Source organism: Camarhynchus parvulus, chromosome 28, assembly GCF_901933205.1.
Source record: "Camarhynchus parvulus chromosome 28, STF_HiC, whole genome shotgun sequence".
Taxonomy (NCBI): domain Eukaryota; kingdom Metazoa; phylum Chordata; class Aves; order Passeriformes; family Thraupidae; genus Camarhynchus; species Camarhynchus parvulus.
In genome coordinates this window covers 1,040,185-1,057,912 of record NC_044598.1, presented here as the reverse complement: position 1 = coordinate 1,057,912, position 17,728 = coordinate 1,040,185, and the positions used below count along the sequence as shown (strand labels likewise).

The 17,728-nt window shown below is 52.9% G+C and overlaps 1 protein-coding gene across 1 annotated transcript in view; it reads right to left on the bottom strand.

Moving 5' to 3' along the window:
- The window catches only part of FBN3 (fibrillin 3), a 74,337-nt gene that overhangs the window by 46,423 nt on the left and 10,186 nt on the right, over positions 1-17,728 (bottom strand). Inside the window, 5 exon segments of the mRNA XM_030966499.1 lie at positions 1,936-2,061; positions 3,069-3,266; positions 11,755-11,850; positions 14,550-14,645; positions 17,470-17,568. Of these exon segments, the coding sequence (XP_030822359.1) occupies positions 1,936-2,061; positions 3,069-3,266; positions 11,755-11,850; positions 14,550-14,645; positions 17,470-17,568 (615 nt within the window).

Here is a 17,728-nt window from a genome sequence, read left to right as displayed (position 1 = left end):
CTCCTGGGACCGAATTCCAGGTGTCGGGAGATAAGGTTTGGGTTGGGAGATAAGGTTTGGGTTAGGAGATAAGGAAGGCACCGCCGTTATCTCTGCTTCCAGCAGTTTACAGCCGATTACGGCACCGTTAATGAGGGGACAGCGCTAATCAGCGAGCTGGAGCTGCGGCTGACTTCCCCCCAGGAATCCCCCAGCACCAAACTCGAGCTCTGGGCAGCCGGGGAGAACCCCCCAGAGGGGTTTCATCCAGGTCTGACATTCCCCGGATGCCAGGCTTGGATGGGGAAGCTGAAAATGAGAGGGAAGCAGAGAATCCCCTCCTTTCCCCACTGCAAAATGAACCCAGAACTCAACGAGGGAACTCCTGCCCAGCTGGGATTGGGGCACACCTGGGTCACAAATCCATCCTCTGGCTGTGCTTTGATCAAACCCTGGCTCAAAGTGAGGACCAAGGCAGAGATTTTGGCAGTTTCAGCAGGAATGTGCAGCTCGGGAATTTGATGCTGCATCTGCTGGACCAAATTCCCGATGGATCAAAGGGTGCAGGAAACTCGGGGCCCAAATCTTCTTGTGTCCATAAAGTGGGAGAGGAACCCTCTCCGTTCCCCTATCCCACGCGGTTTTAGGGAATTCCAAAGGTGATTCCGCTTTCCTGGGATCCCCCTCCCCTTCTGGCGGCCCTGTGGGGACGTGGAGGTGACAGAGCTGGGAGAGGAGCCCTCAAACCCCGTCCCTCTGGAGCATCCCTGCTGCTGGTGCCATTCCCAGCAGGACCCCCAGATCCAGAGGGAAGCCTCCAGTCCTCGGTGGCGCTCCAGGGATGGAGCAGTCCCCGGGAATGCTGGATTGTCCCTTCCTGTGGGCAGCACGGGGAAGGGGAGCAGTTTGTGCCCACGTGGGGCTGCTCTTCCAGGCTCTGGGGGCAGCGGGAGGCCCCTCACATCTGGAGGACAGATGCAGACAATGGATTTGGTTTAATCTGGGGATGGAGGAGATTCCAGCTCAACGGGTTTCAGATGTGCTCTGCTCCCCAGCTGCTGGGGCAGAGGCAGGGAGGGGCAGGAGAGCTTTCTGCTGCCCCTGCTCCCACCTTGGCCAGGCAAATTCCTGGAACATCATTGGATTCGGGGAGCTGGTCCTTCATCTGACAGAAAAAAAGGGCTGGTTTGGATTGTCCCGCTCTCAATCCTTGGATGTGGAGCTCTGCAGGAATCCTGACAGGATTTTAGAGAAAGTCTGCTGGCGTCCTGCCCAGGAAGATGCTCAGACACAGATGTTTCCTGGGGATGGAGGAATGTCCATCCCCCAGCAGGGACTGACCTCTGCAGCTCCTCTGGGCTCTCTCTGGAAACATTTCCTGAGGGGCTGAACCCAGGGCACAGAATCCTGGAATGGTCAGGGCTGGAAGGAGATCAGCTCATGCCACCTCCCACCATCCCAACTCCAGGGGCTTCCAGAGGCAGCCAGAGCTCTCCCTGAGCTCCCAGCACCAGCCTGATTTCCCATTTCATGGCGATTAAATCTTCCCAGCCCTAATGAAGAGCCTCCAAATTGAAAGTTGTTGAGTTTTCAAGGCTTGATCAGACTGAGAACCCGGCAGAGCTTTGGAGGCAGCCCTGCGCTGAGCCTGGCTAAAGCCTCCCAGAGGTCCCTCCAGGGCCATCAGTCTGTGTTCCCATTAAAATATCCTTTAAAAAAACCCCTCTGTGAACAAACCAAACCATTTCCTTCTGGTTTGAGGCAAGATCAGGAGATCGGGCAAAGCCCATTCCTCATTTCCTGCCCTTGGCCTGTGGGCATGGGATCAAAAACCCCTCTGGCAGGGCTGGCTGGGCAGTGGGATCCAGCCTGGCATGGGAGCTCTGTCCCAGCTCCACCTTGGAAAAAGCCAGGACTGAAATGCTCCTGGGGCTTGGGAAGTGGAGCATCCCTTACCTTCACACCTGTGGCTGGTCTCGCTCTGCTTGTGCCCTGCAGGGCACTTGCACTCGTAGGATCCCACGGTGTTGATGCAATTGCCACCTTGGCAGAGGCCAGGGATGGCCTGGCACTCATCCACATCTGCAGGAGGAAGAGGAGGAGGAGTGTGTGAAGGAACAGCAGCCATGGATCCATGGGTTTCCCTGTGCTCCCAGAGCTGGATCACATTCCAGAGGGAATTTCCCTCCAGACTGCACCAGGGCATGGACAGGAGTCAATTCCTGCCTCAAGCAAGAGGGAGACTCAAGGACTCAAAGGTATGGGAATGCTTCCCCAAGGATCTGTCCATCCCGTGGTTCTTTGGGAGGAACAGCCTGTGGGATGGAGGAGCTCACCCGAGAGCCACAGCGTGCCCTGAATCTCTGGGATAAAATGGTGCTGGGAGATCCCAAGGGACACTCCAGGTCCATGGAGGAGCTCCCTGACACACAGGGGGATTTGGAAAATCCCACAGAGAGTTCTGTGCTTTGGGGCTCTGCTTTGGGGGTTTTCCTCTCTGTGTTCTCTGGTTTAGGGCTCTGCTTTGGGGCTCTGCTCTCTGTGCCCTCTGCTTTGGGGCAGGTTTGGGGCTGTTTCAGTCTCCTGTTCTGGGCTCTGCTCTCAGCACTTTGGGGCTGGTTTAGGCTCCCAGTTTGGGCTCTGCTCTCAGCATTTTGGGTCTGTTTCAATCTCCTGTTCCAGACTCTGCTCTCAGCATTTTGGAGCTCTTTAGAGTCCTCCCATTCTGGGATCTGCTCTCAGCACTTTGGGGTTGTTTTAGGCTCCCATTCTGGGATCTGCTCTCAGCACTTTGGGGTTGTTTCAGTGTCCCGTTCCAAACTCTGCTCTCAACATTTCCTCCATTTCAATCTCCTGTTCTGAACTCTGCTCTCCCCACCCTGTGCCCATCCCTCTCACCTTCCCTGCCCCTCCCACCCCATGCCCACCCCATACTCATCCCATGCCCATCCCTCTCATGTTTCCTGCCCTTCCCACCCTGTACCCATCTCTGCCCACCCTGTACCCATCTCTGCCCACCCTGTGCCCATCCCTCTCACGTCCCCTGCCCCTCCCAGCCCTGCCCACGCCATCCCCACGCCGTGGCTGACCCTGGCAGGCGCCGGTGCGGATGTTGGGGATGAAGCCGCGCCGGCAGGGGTGCGGCTGGGCCGGGCACATCTCGCAGGGGTGGCCCCAGGCGCGGCCGATGGTGGCACAGCACATGGTCTTGGTGCACACGATGCCGCTCAGCTGGCCCTGGCACATCTGGTTGTTCACCTGGCTGAAGCAGGGCCCCGTGCGGTAATCTGGGCAGGAAACGAGGGAATTCCTGGGTTACATCTGGGGTCACCACGTTGCTCTTCACAGCAAGGCACAGTTCCTCCCAAGAATATTCCTTTCCCAAGAATATTTCTGGGTTTCACATTCTCTGAACCTCAGAGAAAGGAAAAAACAATTCTTATCTTATTTGCTGCGCCTGTGTTTGTGCAAAAGTAGAATGCAACGTGGGGATTGTTGGTGTTTTGGCTCCTTGGCCTGTCAGGGCCAGGTGTGCAGCCCCACATTTCTCCTCACAGAGAAAAGCAAGGCACAGCTCTTCCCAAGAATATTCTGATCTCATTTGCTGTGCCTGTGTTTGTGCCAAAGCAGAATGCAACATGGAGATTGTTCACCCACAGTGATGGTGCTTGGGTTCCTTGGCCTGTCAGGAAATATCCCCACATTTCAGAGGAAAGCAAGGCACAATTCTCCCCAAGAATATTTCTGGGTTTCACATTCTCTGAACCTCAGAGAAAGGAAAAAACAATTCTTATCTTATTTGCTGTGCCTGTGTTTGTGCCAAAGCAGAATGCAATGTGGGGATTGTTCACCCACAGCGATGGTGGTTTGAGTGCTTGGCAGATTCAGTTTAGATGTAATGTAATACAGTGTAATATAGTATAGAATAATATAGAATAATAAAGTAATTAATTAGCCTTCTGATAAGGTGGAGTCAGCTGAATCATTCTCTCCCCTCATTGGGGGTTCCCTGTGAATTCCATAATCCAGCGTGTAAATAAATCCCAGGATTTCTGCCTTGCCAGCACAGAGTGAGATTTGGGGGGAAAACTGCAATGGTGGCAAATTGAAGCGTGGTGTTGGAGGTGGTGCTGGACCTAAAAGGAGCTGAAAATCAAAAGTCAGGCAAAGAGGCAATTCCAGGGCTGCGATTCCACCTGGGAATTTCAGGGATGAGAAAAGCAATCAAATCTCAATTTAGTTACAACGATCCTTCCCTGGAAGTGCCCAAGGCCAGGCTGGATGGAACTTGGAGCACCCTGGGATAGTGGAAGTAGCTGGCAGTGGAATTCCATGGTTTTTACGTTCCCTTCCGTCCCAAACCAGAATCTGGGATTCTCTCACTCTGGGATTCTGTCTCATGATTAATTCATTCACTTTAACTCCCAAACATCCCCTGGCAATTTCAGCTTTAAACCCCAGACACTGCAGGAACAACCAGCAGCTTTCCCACTCCCAGTTAGGACCCTCCCATCCCTTCGACCCCAAGGATTTGAGCCCGATTTTTGCAGGGTTTTGCCCTCAGGAATGTGGGTTTGCCACTGCCTGGGCTCCCTTGATGAGGGATATTGGCCCAGCAGGGATCCAGCAGGAAGCAAAACCCTTCCCTGGGATTTTCCCTTCAGCTGGGCAGAGGTGGTGGCACACAAATGTTTGATCTGTGGCTGAGGAAAAAAAACAGAAAACCTCGGAGCACGTCCTGGTGAGCCCAGAAAATTCCCCGTGGAGTGTCTGAGCAGTCAGGTGCTGGTCAGGCAGCCAGAGCCTGGCTGAGAGGGGCTCAGGGAATTTCCAGGCTGGAATTAAGCAGTAATTAGGAGCTGACCCCAAATCCCTGCTCCTGGATTAACCCCCAGATGTCCCTGCAGGGAAAGGTTTGGGTCTGATGTGTTTGAAGCGATAAAAATCTTTTTGGAAGGGGGGTGAGAGCACTGGGAGCCCCAGGTAACCATGGCCCAAAATCCATGGAAAACACCCAGGAAATCCTCCTGCCTGGGAAAGAATCAATTAGCAAAGAATTCCTCGTTTCCAGCTTAATGCTCCCTCTGATTTGTGTCCTGGAGCAGTTCGTACTGGGAAATTAAAGCTGAGGAAATTGGGGGGAGATCGAGAGGAGAAGGATTTGAGAGGAAAAAAAGGAATGGTTTGGAAGTTACATCAGTGTGAAGGTGATGGCATCTCCCAGAAAAGCCTTTTTTTGGGAATCTGACCAGAAACATGAACCATGTAATGATCCTTTTTTTTTTTTTTTTGACCCAGATTTTACAAGTTCCCATCGCAGTGGCCGATGTCACTGCAGGGTGGACCCCCAAAAAACTCAGATTAATAAATGAAAAACCCCAAAGCGATGCTCTGAACAGAGAGAAAAGTGGCCAAACCTGCACCTCCCACCTCATCTCCTACCTCATCTCCCCCAGGCACTGCAGGAATTCCTGGAGAGGGATAATGAATGCGGGATTGTGAGGAGAGCACCCCCTTTTCAACCCATAATTGCCCAAAATAACTTTTCCTATGCAGATGACTCCTCTGGAGGGAATGAAGCCAAGGAAATCTCAGTCTGGAGAGCCCTGGCTGCCTCCCAGCCCCAGCTGGTGCTAATTTTAATGGGCAAATGATTAAATTTTTAATGAGGCACCAATGAAATTTTATGAAGGAAATAGGGACACTTAGGAGATGTCTGAAGCCTTTCCCAGTCCCTGCATGGGATCTGTGTTCCAGGAATCCTGCTGCAGGTAGCTGTCCTTCAGGAGCTGGGGTTTCTCCTTGGAAAAGCCGAGGGAGAGCTGGGATTGCTGTTCCCTCTTCCCAGACCCCTCAGCCTCACAAAACCAGAGCCCAGAGTGGCACCCAGCTCCAGGCAAATCCCATTAAGGGATTGCAGGAAATCCTGAATATGGGGCGATTTGGGGAACCCCCGGAGCTCTGAACCCCTGGCAATTCCAATGGCAATTCCCACTGAAGGGCTGCAAGAAATCCTGAATATGGGGGGATTTAGGGAACTGCCAGAGCTCTGAACCCCTGGCAATTCCAATGGCAATTCCCACTGAAGGGCTGCAAGAAATCCTGAATATGGGGGGGATTTGGGGAACTGCCAGACCTCTGAACCCCTGGCAATCCCAATGGCAATTCCCACTGCAAGAAATCCTGAATATGGGGGGGATTTAGGGAACCCCCCAGACCTCTGAATCTCTGGCAATTCCAATGGCAATTCCCATTGAAGGGCTGCAAGAAATCCTGAATATGAGGGGATTTGGGGAACCCCCGGAGCTCTGAACCCCTGGCAATCCCAATGGCAATTCCCACTGCAAGAAATTCTGGATTCTGGGGGGGAAGGGTTTGATCAGGCACTTCTGAGAATATTCACAAGGAAAAAAAGAGTTTCCTCCACTCCTGCAACATCCATGGAGCCAGGAGGGTGTCCCTGAGTCCATTCCAGTGGGAATTCAGATCTCTGGAGATGGAAAAGTGGGAGAATTCCAGGATTTTCTGCGCTGTCTAAGGGACAATCTCAGCCACACAAATCCATCACGGGAGTAGGTCCAGCACAAGGCAAGGGGAAGGGAATGAGGAGCTCCTCTCTCCTCCCACCCTCTGGAATTCCTCCTCTCCAAAACAAACAAACAGAGCTGAGGAAGAGGAGCTTTTTCCTCTGCCAGAACTCCAATCCCCTCTTACAACAAACAATGGAGGCTCTGCCTTGAAACCTGCAGGACAAAAGGGGCCTGTGGAGCATCCCCAGGGATGGGAAGGGGCACAAATCCTGGGATTGGGCAGGAGGCCACGGCTGGGACTGAGCCAGAGCCACCAACGGGAGGGACAGGGACTGGGAGGGACAGCCTGGATCAATTGTCCCTGTTCTTCTCCAGCGCTTTCCAATTGTCCTGTTGTTCTCCAGGTGTTTTCCAATTGTCCCTGTTGTTCTCCAGGTGTTTTCCAGCCTGGATGGATTGTCCCTGTTGTTTCCCAGTTGTCCCTGTTGTTCTCCAGGTATTTTCCAGGCTGCATGGATTGTTCCTATTCTTCTCCAGCGCTTTTCAATTGTCCCTGTTCTTCTCCAGGTGTTTTCCAATTGTCCTGTTGTTCTCCAGGTGTTTTCCAATTGTCCCTGTTGTTCTCCAGGTGTTTTCCAGCCTGGATGGATTGTCCTTGTTCTTCTCCAGTGTTTTCCAATTGTCCTGTTGTTCTCTAGCTATTTTCCAGGCTGCATGGATTGTCCCTGTTGTTCTCCAGGTGTCTTCCAATTGTCCCTGTTGTTCTTCAGTGTTTTCCAATTGTTCCTGTTGTTCTCCAGGTGTCTCCCAGCTTGGATGGATTGTCCCTGTTGTTCTCCAGGTGTCTCCCAGCCTGGATCAATTGTTCCTGTTGTTCTCCAGGTGTTTTCCAGCCTGCATGGATTGTCCCTGCTGTTCTCCAGGTGTTTTCCAATTGTTCTTGTTGTTCTCCAGGTGTCTCCCAGCCTGGCTGGATTGTCCCTGTTGTTTCCCAGTTGTCCCTGCTGTTCTCCAGGTGTGTCCCAGCCTGGATCAATTGTCCCTGTTGTTTCCCAGTTGTCCCTGCTGTTCTCCAGGTGTCTCCCGGCCTGGCTGTGGCTCTCCAGCCCCAGAGCTGTCCCAGCCCCTCCAGGGCAGGGAGGGGAGCAGCCCAGGGTCCCCCCGAGGGGCTCCTTTCTCATGGAATACTTTCTCCAGCTCGTCATTTCCTCCCTTCACCCAAACACAGCCACATTCCTCGAGTTTAACTGTTTGGACTTTTGCAGAGAAGAAAAAGCTGGCGGGGGCACTCTCTAAGGCCAGACATTCCAAGTGCTGGAAAAACACATCCAAAGGAAATTGTGAAGGGGAGACTTTTCCTGAGCTTTCCTGTCCTGTTTTTACTGTTTCCTGATGAAACCCCAGGGAGTTTCGGGGAGGCACAAAGAGCACAGGGAAACGTGGAGCTGGCGGTTCCAGAGCAGGAGGGATGGCTGGAAAAGTCAGAGCAGGGCTTGGAAAGTCCTGGGAGAGCCCTCGGGGTCAGGGCTTGTCCTGGTTGGTCACTGGAGGGGCTGGGGTGGCACTTCCAGAGCTCCAGACTCTCCCCAGGCACTCAGGTGGAAACCTGGCACTGCCCAGAGTGCCTTGGAAGAGACCAAGCTCCTGGAGCCCAGGAAAAGCTCCTGGAAAAAGCTCCTGGATCCCAAGGAAAAGCTCCTGGAAAAAGCTCATGGATCCCAAGGAAAAGCTCCTGGAAAAAGCTCCTGGATCCTACAGAAAAGCTCCTGGAAAAAGCTCCTGGATCCCAAGGAAAAGCTCCTGGATTCCAGGAAAAAGCTCCTGGATCCCAGAGAAGAGCTCCTGGATCCCAGGAAAAAGTTCCTCAGAAAAGCTCCTGGATCCCAAGGAAAAGCTCCTGGGAAAAGCTCCTGGATCCCAGGGACAGGCTCCACAGAGAAGATTTAATTTTGGCTGGAAAAACAGCCCCAAGTGAAAAACCTCATCCCAGGAGCACAGGAGGAGCTCCAAACATCACCTGATGAGTCAAACTCAGTCATTTTTTCCTACTCAAGGGAGGGTGGAATCGGAGCCATGACATCAAAATCCTTCATTTTGCTGCAAATCCACGAGCAGCCCCCCTGGCCCCACAGCCTCAGCTCTTGTGGGCTGCAGCTTTCCCTCCCACACTGATGTAATGGGAGCTCAGGTTCCACAAAACATCCCCCAGCCACTCGTCCCCAAAGATGGCAGGGAGAGGGAGGAAATGATGCTGGGATTCTGCGAGTGCCTGCTCCAGGGTATTTCCCTCTGGAGGGGGGGAATTTCCTGCACGAGGTGTGAGGGGGGTTGTTCTGCTCCCAGCACAAAGCAGCCTCTTACTGGAGCTGCTCTCAGCACTCAGAAATTCACTTTATTCCAATTTAAAATTCAAATTATTTCTTGTTACGGCGGCGGCAAAGTAAATTCAAGTGAAGCCCTTAAGTACATCTGGAGTTGGGCGGATTTGGGGTGGGTGAGTGCTTTTTGCCAGGCATGGGGCTCACAGAATCCCAGGATTCTGGGCTTGGGCATCACCCAGAGCAGCCCGGGGTCACCTGGAGCAGGGGACACAGAACCTGGTGGGTTCCCCAGACAGGGAGAACCCCTGGGCAGCTGCTCCAGGGCTCTGCCACCCCCAGGGAAAGCAGTTCTCCCTCCGGCTGAGGCGGAATTTCTTGTGTTCTGTTTGTGTTTATGCTCCTCACTCATCACCCCAGGGATCAGCACAGAGAATTGCACATCTGGCAGAGCCCAGGACATTGCCTGGCCCTGCAGGAGATTTATCCTTTCTCCCTGTCAGGAAAGGGCTTCGGGCTCTGCTTTGAGCTCATCCTGCTCCAGGAGAACCCCGGGGAATGAGGACTGGAGCTACAGGAGGTGCTGGAATCTCCTTCTGGAGACCCCCAGCACCCCCTGGAGCCGCAGGACACAAATCCTGCAGCTGAGACTCCTCTCAGCAGCCCTGGGGATGGAGCTTTCCCTCGGGAGGGCGAAGCTGCTCCCTGGCTCCCAGATTTTCCCTGGAAGGCCAATCCCAGGCACTCACCTGGCTGCAAACCCCCCCAGGAACCATTCCCAGCCCAGCTCTGTTTGTCTTGGCAGGGAGGAGCAGTGTGGACGCAGCTGCAGGATTTGTTTTGTCTCTCACACAAGTCTGGCCCAGCCAAAGCTCTGCAGGCTTTGTGAAAATGCTCCTTTATGTAAAGAATTTTATACAAACGGCCCCAAAGCCTCCCCTGGCTCAGCCCCTGCCTCTTCCCCTCTCTCCACACACAGGACACTTGGATTTTCCAGCCTTCTCCAGAAGCTTCTTTCAGGAATTCCCAGCTCTCTGCTCACACCCAGCCGGTGTCTGGGTGGATTTGGGAATCTCAGTGCTTCAGGAGAAAAAATGAGGAGGAGCTCACCAGGAGCTCAGGTTTAGGGGTTTGGGGGGGAACGTCCCAGGGTAGAGCCCTCCAGAGAGAAATCCTCATTTTCCATAACTAAAGCAATTCCTGTGTGTTGGGAAAAGGCAAGGAAAGGGTTTAAAGAATCTGTAACTGCTGCAGAACAGGAGAATTGTCCAGAAAATTGGGGATGTCCCATCCCTGGAAGAGTCCAAGGCCAGGCTGGAGCAGCCTGGAATAGTGGAAAGTGCTCCTGGATGGTTTTAAGTTCCCTGCCAACCCAAACCACCCCACAGTTCCCTGATGCTACAAAGAAGGAGACCAGAACAAGGCAAGGTGACTCCAGGGGATGTGTGGAGGCTTTCACAGAGCTTTTCTTCCTCTGCAGCCAAAAAGTGAGGCTCAAACTTCAGCAGAGGCCTTGAATGGGGCTCAGCTGCCCCCTGAGCTCCAGGAGATGCTTTTGGAGCCCTGGGATTTTGCACAGCCCCGAGGAATTGGGTGGATTCCTGCTGAACCCAGAACCAGCTGCTGCTCCTGCCTCACCCTCTGAACCAGGGGGGAAATCCCAGGAAAGGCAAGAGCAGCCCAGTCCTTGGGAATGGAGTTACCCAGAACCAGCCCAGCCCTGGGAGAGGCTGGAAAATCAGGAACATTTCAGGTGCTTTGAGCTCAGATCTGGGAGTTCCAACATTGGCTCCACGTTTCGGTTTCATTTCGGATCCGGGCCTTGCCAAAAATCCTATCAGGGCTGGGAGTGTCCGTCTGAGCCAGCAGCAAAGGGAGGAATTCCCTGGCTCAGCCCAGCCTCAGTCGTGCCCACAGAGCCCAAATCTGCTCCTGCACAACACCCAGCAAAGCCCCCCTGAGCCACATCCCGGGGAATGCTCATCCCAAACACGGAGCAGCAGCAGAAATGCAACAACACCCAGAGCTAAACCCAGAGAGTTTAACTGAGGCCCAGAGCTGTGCCCTGGCAGTGCAGGGCTGTGGAATTTGTTGGGGAAGATGGAACAGGAAAGCCTTATCAATGTGATTGCCTGGCAAAAGAGTTGGAGAATATAGAAACTGTAAGCGAGATTGAAAAGAAAGCAAGCTTTGAGATCCCTCAGTTACTGAACAACTGGAAAACAATGGTGTGGCTGCTGAAGGTGATCCCCTTTTGATGGAACAACACCCTCTGCCTGCAGACAGGCCCAGGGGTCAGAGCAGACCCTACAGCTTGGCAGAAGGGGCCCTAAGAGGAGGTTTCAGGGTTTAAAATGTAACACAGGATGGTAATGTAGTGATTCTTATAGGTTGTTTGTAAATGCTGTAGGATTTGTATCTTGTACTAGATTGGTTGGTGAGAATCAGAATATTCAACACAGAAGAAGATTTAGGGTATTCTAATGGGAACTTGGTCCTCTTTTACTCTCTCTTTACCTTCTTTACTCTTCCTCACTCTCTCATCTCTTTACCACGCTCTTGCCTTCTCTCTCTTTACTTCTCTGGGGCTTTCTCCGACCTGTGGTTGGGAGCTCCCAGCAGGGCCCTGCACTTGGCCCTTTGCAATAAACCCCAAATTCCACGACCAGAAGAAGATTTATTGCATTGTAATGGGAATCCCACCCTCTGATCCTCTCTTTTACTCTCTTTTCCTCTTTACCACGCTCTTGCCTTCTCTCTCTTTACCTCTCTCTTTACTTCTCTGGGGTCTGCTCCGAGCTGTGGTTGGGAGCTCCCAGCAGGGCCCTGCACTTGGCCCTTTGCAATAAACGCCAAATTTCCACGCCCTGGCTTCAGAGATGTCTCCTCTCCATCCCTCCCCGCCGTCCCACCCCGTCCCTGCTCACCTCTCTCGCACTGGGGCCCGGTGAATCCGTACACACACGCGCAGCGGTTGGGGCCGATGCACCTGCCCCCGTTCTGGCAGCCGTTCTCACACACAGCTGCGAGGGAAAACAGAGAATCCCATCACTCCTGCTCCTGGAGAGCCCCCTCCGTGGTGCTGGGATGTCACCTCCACGGTGGTTGGAGTGTCAGAGTTTGGAGCGTCAGCTCCGTGTTCTCCCACCCAGAGAAATCTGAGATTTTTGGGTTTTTTCCTTGGGAAAATTGTTCCCTGTTTCTGCCTGAGCCCCCTTCTGCAGAGGCCATAAACTCCCCTTGCACTGGGGAGGATTTCCTGCCCTCTGGAATCTCAGCGTTGGGATTGAAGTGGGATGAGTGGATACAAACAGGAAAATGCACCCAGGGAAACGTGTGAGGAATGGCACAGCTGGAATGGGAGAAGGGGAGGATGGATGGGCAGGGATTTAACCCAGTGCCCAGAGCAAGGAGCTGAGGTCTGAGCAGCACTTGGGTGTTCCCTGACCTAAAATAGTCACTGGCTTAAAATATTCCACATTTAAGGTATTCCTGACTTAAGGTATTCCTGATTTAAACTTAGTCCTGCTACCCTGAGCTGAAACCCTGCACTCAGGGCTGGAGCCAGAGGAAGTTTCCTGGTTGAAATCACAGATTGATGGAATCTGCAGAGCAGGAAGGGCCCCCCAAGGACCCTGCCCTGCCTGGAGCCCCCTCAGTGCCCAGCTCCAGCTCTGAACCCAGGCTGGGATGGGGCCAGGGGATGCAGGATTGGGGTGGATGGGGCCAGGGGATGCAGGATTGGGGTGGATGGGGCCAGGGGGATGCAGGATTGGATTGGGATGGGGTTGGGCGATGCAGGATTGGGCTGGATGGGGCCAGGGGGATGCAGGATTGGATTGGGATGGGGCCAGGGGGATGCAGGGTTGGATTGGGATGGGGTCAGGGGGATGCAGGATTGGGCTGGATGGGGTCAGGGGATGCAGGGTTGGGCTGGATGGGGTCAGGGGGATGCAGGGTTGGGCTGGATGGGGTCAGGGGATGCAGGGTTGGGCTGGATGGGGTCAGGGGGATGCAGGGTTGGGCTGGATGGGGTCAGGGGATGCAGGGTTGGGCTGGATGGGGTAAGGGGATGCAGGGTTGGGCTGGATGGGGTAAGGGGGTGCAGGATTGGATTGGGATGGGGCCAGGGGGTGCAGGATTGGATTGGGATGGGGTCGGGCGATGCAGGATTGGATTGGGATGAGGCCAGGGGGTGCAGCATTCCCGAGCCTGCCGGGATGTCCTGCCAGGGGAGCAGAGCAGGATGGAGCTGGGAGCTGCACGTAGTGAGGGCTGCACGTCCCAGCCCGGCCCCGGGGCTGCTGCTCCTGAGAATTTTCCCAAGCTTTTGCTGCTCAGGATGAAATTTCCCATCTGGAGCCTCTGCCTCTGGCTGAACTTTCAGGGAAGTTTCAGCAGCGAGGGATCAGGCAGAGCTGAGGGGGAGTTTGGGGAGAATTGGGGATTTTGTTTTTAAAGATGCTCAGTGGGACTGATTCCCACGTGGATCCAGGGATTCAGAGTTTGGGAAGTTCTGACTGATCTAATTGATAGGAGATTCTTTTAAAGATATTGTGCTTATTTGCTAACTAAAGGCTTCTTAAAATGTATTACATGGTAGAATATGTATATAATATATAAATATATATAATTTATAATTTATATAATGATATAATAATAATAATTGTAGCATACTAAATATAATTGTATTGTTATAATATAGTAAGAGAGTATATAATTATAGAGATGTTTAACTGTATATATAACACATAGGTGTATATTATATATAATATATTGTGCATATATTATCTCATATATAATAATATTCTCTCATTATAATAATAGACGATATATCTTATGAATATACTATGCATTAAATTCTATATTATGAGTATATCATATATTAGAAGAGATAACATATCTATATAATATATAATATATTATCTCTATAACATATTCTATATTATCTATATATTACATACAGATAATATAGTCTACTATACAATACTATCCATATCTATTATCTATATATTACAATAGTTGAAGAATCTATATTATACTAACACATTATACATTATACTGGGAAATCAATCCATCAATTATGTCTAATATCTGTATTTTGATACAGAGTCGTGTTGGTCGTGAGAGAGGGCTGAGGTTCTGAGGGAAGGAGAACATGGTGCTGATGTTGGAGTGTCCTGGGTGCCCTTCCCTATTCCCATCCCCACCCCGTTCCCGGTCCCACACTCCCGCTGTCCGCAGTAGGTGCTCGTTAATCCCTCAGGACCTGTTCCCATCCCCATCCCTGTTCCCATCCCATTCCATCCCCATTCCCATTCGCACCCCATTCCTGTCCCACAGTCCCGCTGCCCGCAGTAGGTGCCCGTGAATCCCTTCTGGCACAGGCAGGACCCTTTCCCATTCCCATTCCCGTCCCCATCCCATTCCCATCCCATCCCCGTTCCCATTCCCATTCCCGTCCCCATCCCATCCCATTCCTGTTCCCATCCCCATCCCATTCCCATCCCATTCCCATTCCCATTCCCAACCCCATCCCATTCCCATTCCCATCCCATTCTCGTTTTTTTCTCCCTTCCCTTCCTTCCACCCATTCCCACTCCCACGCTACCCCGCAGTAGGTGCCCGTGAATCCCTTCTGGCACAGACAGGACTTGTTCCCATCCCATTCCCGTTCCCATCCCCATTCCCATCCCATTCCCGTTCCCATCCCCGCACTCACGCTGCCCGCAGTAGGTGCCCGTGAATCCCTTCTGGCACAGGCAGGACTCCTCGGAGCAGCTGCCCCCGTTCATGCAGCGCACACTGCAGCTCTGCACTGGGGACAGGACAGGGACAGGGTCACCCCCAGAATTCCCTCAGGGACAGGGGACACTGCCCTGGGCTGGGAGGGGCTCCCGGGGTCACAGATCCAGCTCCTGACTCCAGACACCCCAACGATCCCATCCCCATCCCAGAGGGTTTTCCAAAGGCTCCCGGAGCTCTGGCAGGTTGGGGATGTGCCCGTTCCCTGGGGACCCTCGGGGGAACATTTCCCTGAGCTCCATCCCAACCCTCATTCCCCAAAAACCCAAGGCCTCCATCCTTTTACTTCTTTAAGGAATCCACCCCAACCAAACCTTTCCAGCTTTGTCCTTCCTGCAGGATTTCCTGCAAACGAGGCCATGGATAATTCCTGATGTCTCCCTGTCTTTGACACAACTCAGTCACTATCTTTTCTTTCAGGATTTTATAATTTGCCAGTATTTTCCCACCCTTTTTATCACTGTTTTCCATTATTGCTCCATTTTCAATCCTTTTCACACTTTGGGCTGTCTAATCTTCCAAATTCCTCCCTGTCAGAGCCTTCTGAGGAGTCTGGGGGGATGGAATGTCCTTGGTGGAGGAAAACCATCAACTTTAAGATATTTCTCCTCCTTTTGCAAACAGAATGTGGCCTCCTTGACAAGATCCAGTTACTGGGAGAGGGGTTTTTTTAAGGAATTTGGAAAGAAAAGCACGAATCTTCCATTCTTCCATGTGAGAGCTCAGCTTTCCCACAGGATTATGACCCACTGGATGTGACTGAGGCACTGCAGGAAAACAATAGCAATAAATAAATTGGGAAGCTTTATCCTTGCTGTGGACACCAAGTGTTGCCTTTAACTGTTTCCTCACTGCACGTTGAAGGAATTTGGGATTAAAGCAGCCCAAAGAGAGATTTTTGGGGCTCAGCAGTGAGTTACAAACACAACTTTCCCTCTGGAATGTGTGGGACAACACATTCCTCCTCTGGAAGGTGTGACCACTCCAACTGCAAGGGCCCGAGGTTGGAGAAAATCATGTGAAAAGGGAATTTCACACAAAAACCCCACGGCTCTGGCTGCCAGGGGGAGGAGGGGCTGGGATCTGGCAGCTCCAGGGGTGGATTTATGGGATGGAGGCTCCTCCAACACCAATTCCAGGCTGGGAAGAGCTGGGGCCAAGCCCCTGCCCAGGAGCAGCAGGACTCACGAGTGTCCAAGTGGGAGAATTCTGATTTTTGGGAATGCTGGGAGCAGGGAGGGCTGGGAAAATCTCAGTGCTCCGAGAGCTCGGCACAAGGGCTGGACATGGGATGTGGGGCTGGGCTGGATCCATCCCCATGTCTGCTCCTCTTCCTCCCTCTCCACAGCCAGGGATCAGCCCAAATTTAGATGGGAATTTAATCCTGCAGGAAACGGAGCTCCAGGCTTCAAAGCCCTGCCTGGATCAGGCTGCTCCAACTGGGAAAAGGCTCCAATCTGGGAAACACCTCCCTACAGCCCTGAGCTCACCCAGGCAGCCCTGGGGAGGGTCTGGGTGCCAGAGCTGTCCCCACGGCAGGGCTGCTCCTGGCACATCCCGAGCCCCAAGCCCAGGGAGCTCCGGGATCAGGTCCAGTGGAGCTCAGGAATTTGGGGGTTCAGGACTTGGGGACAGGAAGAGCCCTGATCCTCACCCAGAAATTTCCAACCAACTGGCAAAGAGCCTTCCAGATCCCATTTCTGACTCCTGCCGTGATCCCAAAAATCCCTGAGGCCCCATCACCTCCTGATTTATCAGGGAATCCCAGACAGGTTTGGGCTGGAGGGGCCCTTAAAGCTCATCCCATTCCAGCCCTTCCATGGGCAGGGACCTTCCACGGCCCCAGGCTGCTCCAAGCCCTGTCCAACCTCAGATCGCCCAAGCCTGGCTCTGCTGGAACCCCCGGTGGGTCTGGGATGCAGAAGAACATCTTCCAACCAGGAATTCCAAGGCTTTGGCAGGATTTGCCAGGGTAGCAGAGGCCAAAGTTGTAGGAAAAGGAGGATGACAGAAAAAGGAGGAATGAGAGGAAAAGGAGGAATGACAGGAAAAGGAGGAATGACAGCTCATCCTCATTAACTTTTCCCAGGATTGGATTGGGCTGGATTAGTCCTACAAATTATTGGAAGGGATCAATGGCTCTACCAGGGATCAGTTGTGGGATTTTTGTCTCTACTCACTCACTACTCCACCTAAACAGCCCCTTCAGAGCACTCCTAAGCCATCCTTGCTCCCTGGAGTAGGAAAGCAAGCAGGAAACGCTGCTCTTTGTTATTCCAGAGTGGGCAGGGTGGCTTTCCTTGACTGTGGAATGCACAATTTGTCTGGTTTTGCACAGAAATCCAGCCCCCAACAGCGAACTGCAGATCGCAGGAGCCCCTGCAGAGGAGCCCCCCCTCTCCCGGGAATGCCAGGGCCGTGCCCAGATGGACAGGGCTCCAGGCATTCCTGGAATTCCTCCCTGATTGCTCCCACATGGACCCTGACTCCCGCAGGCTCCGCTGCTTCCCGGGGCACAGTGTGGCACTGTGAGAATTTCCTTCTCCCAAACACCCCCCGACTGTGGCTTTGAGGGGTCTCTTTATCACAAAGGCTCCTCTGCAGCTGGGCACGGATGGGAAATTAATCCTTGGGATGTCTCTCTCCATCCGAGACCTTAAAAGACTCCAAAACCCCATTTATTTCTGCAGGGGAAGCACCCCAAAGCACAGGATACATTCTGAAAGGTGGAATATTGGGTGAGCTCTGCCCAGTTCAGGGTGGGGCTGCAGGGATTGGATTCCTTTCCCTTCTGGGAGAGCAGGGAAGCCCTGGGATCAGCAGCAGAATTCCCTCACCTCCAGCTGAGCCACAGTTGGGGGAGAGCTGTCCATTGGAGCAGGTGCACATGTTGGGCCGGGAGCAGAATCCATCCCCACAGGAATTCCTGCAGATTGCTGGAGGCACACAAGGACACTGGGATCACACCCTGGCAATTCCCAGAGCTGGTTCTGCCCTTGGGTTCATCCCTTGGGAATTCCCAGAGCTGGGTTCTGCCTCTGGGTCCATCCCTTGGGAGAGGAATCACCCAGGGAAGGGCTGGGGCACCTCTGGCAG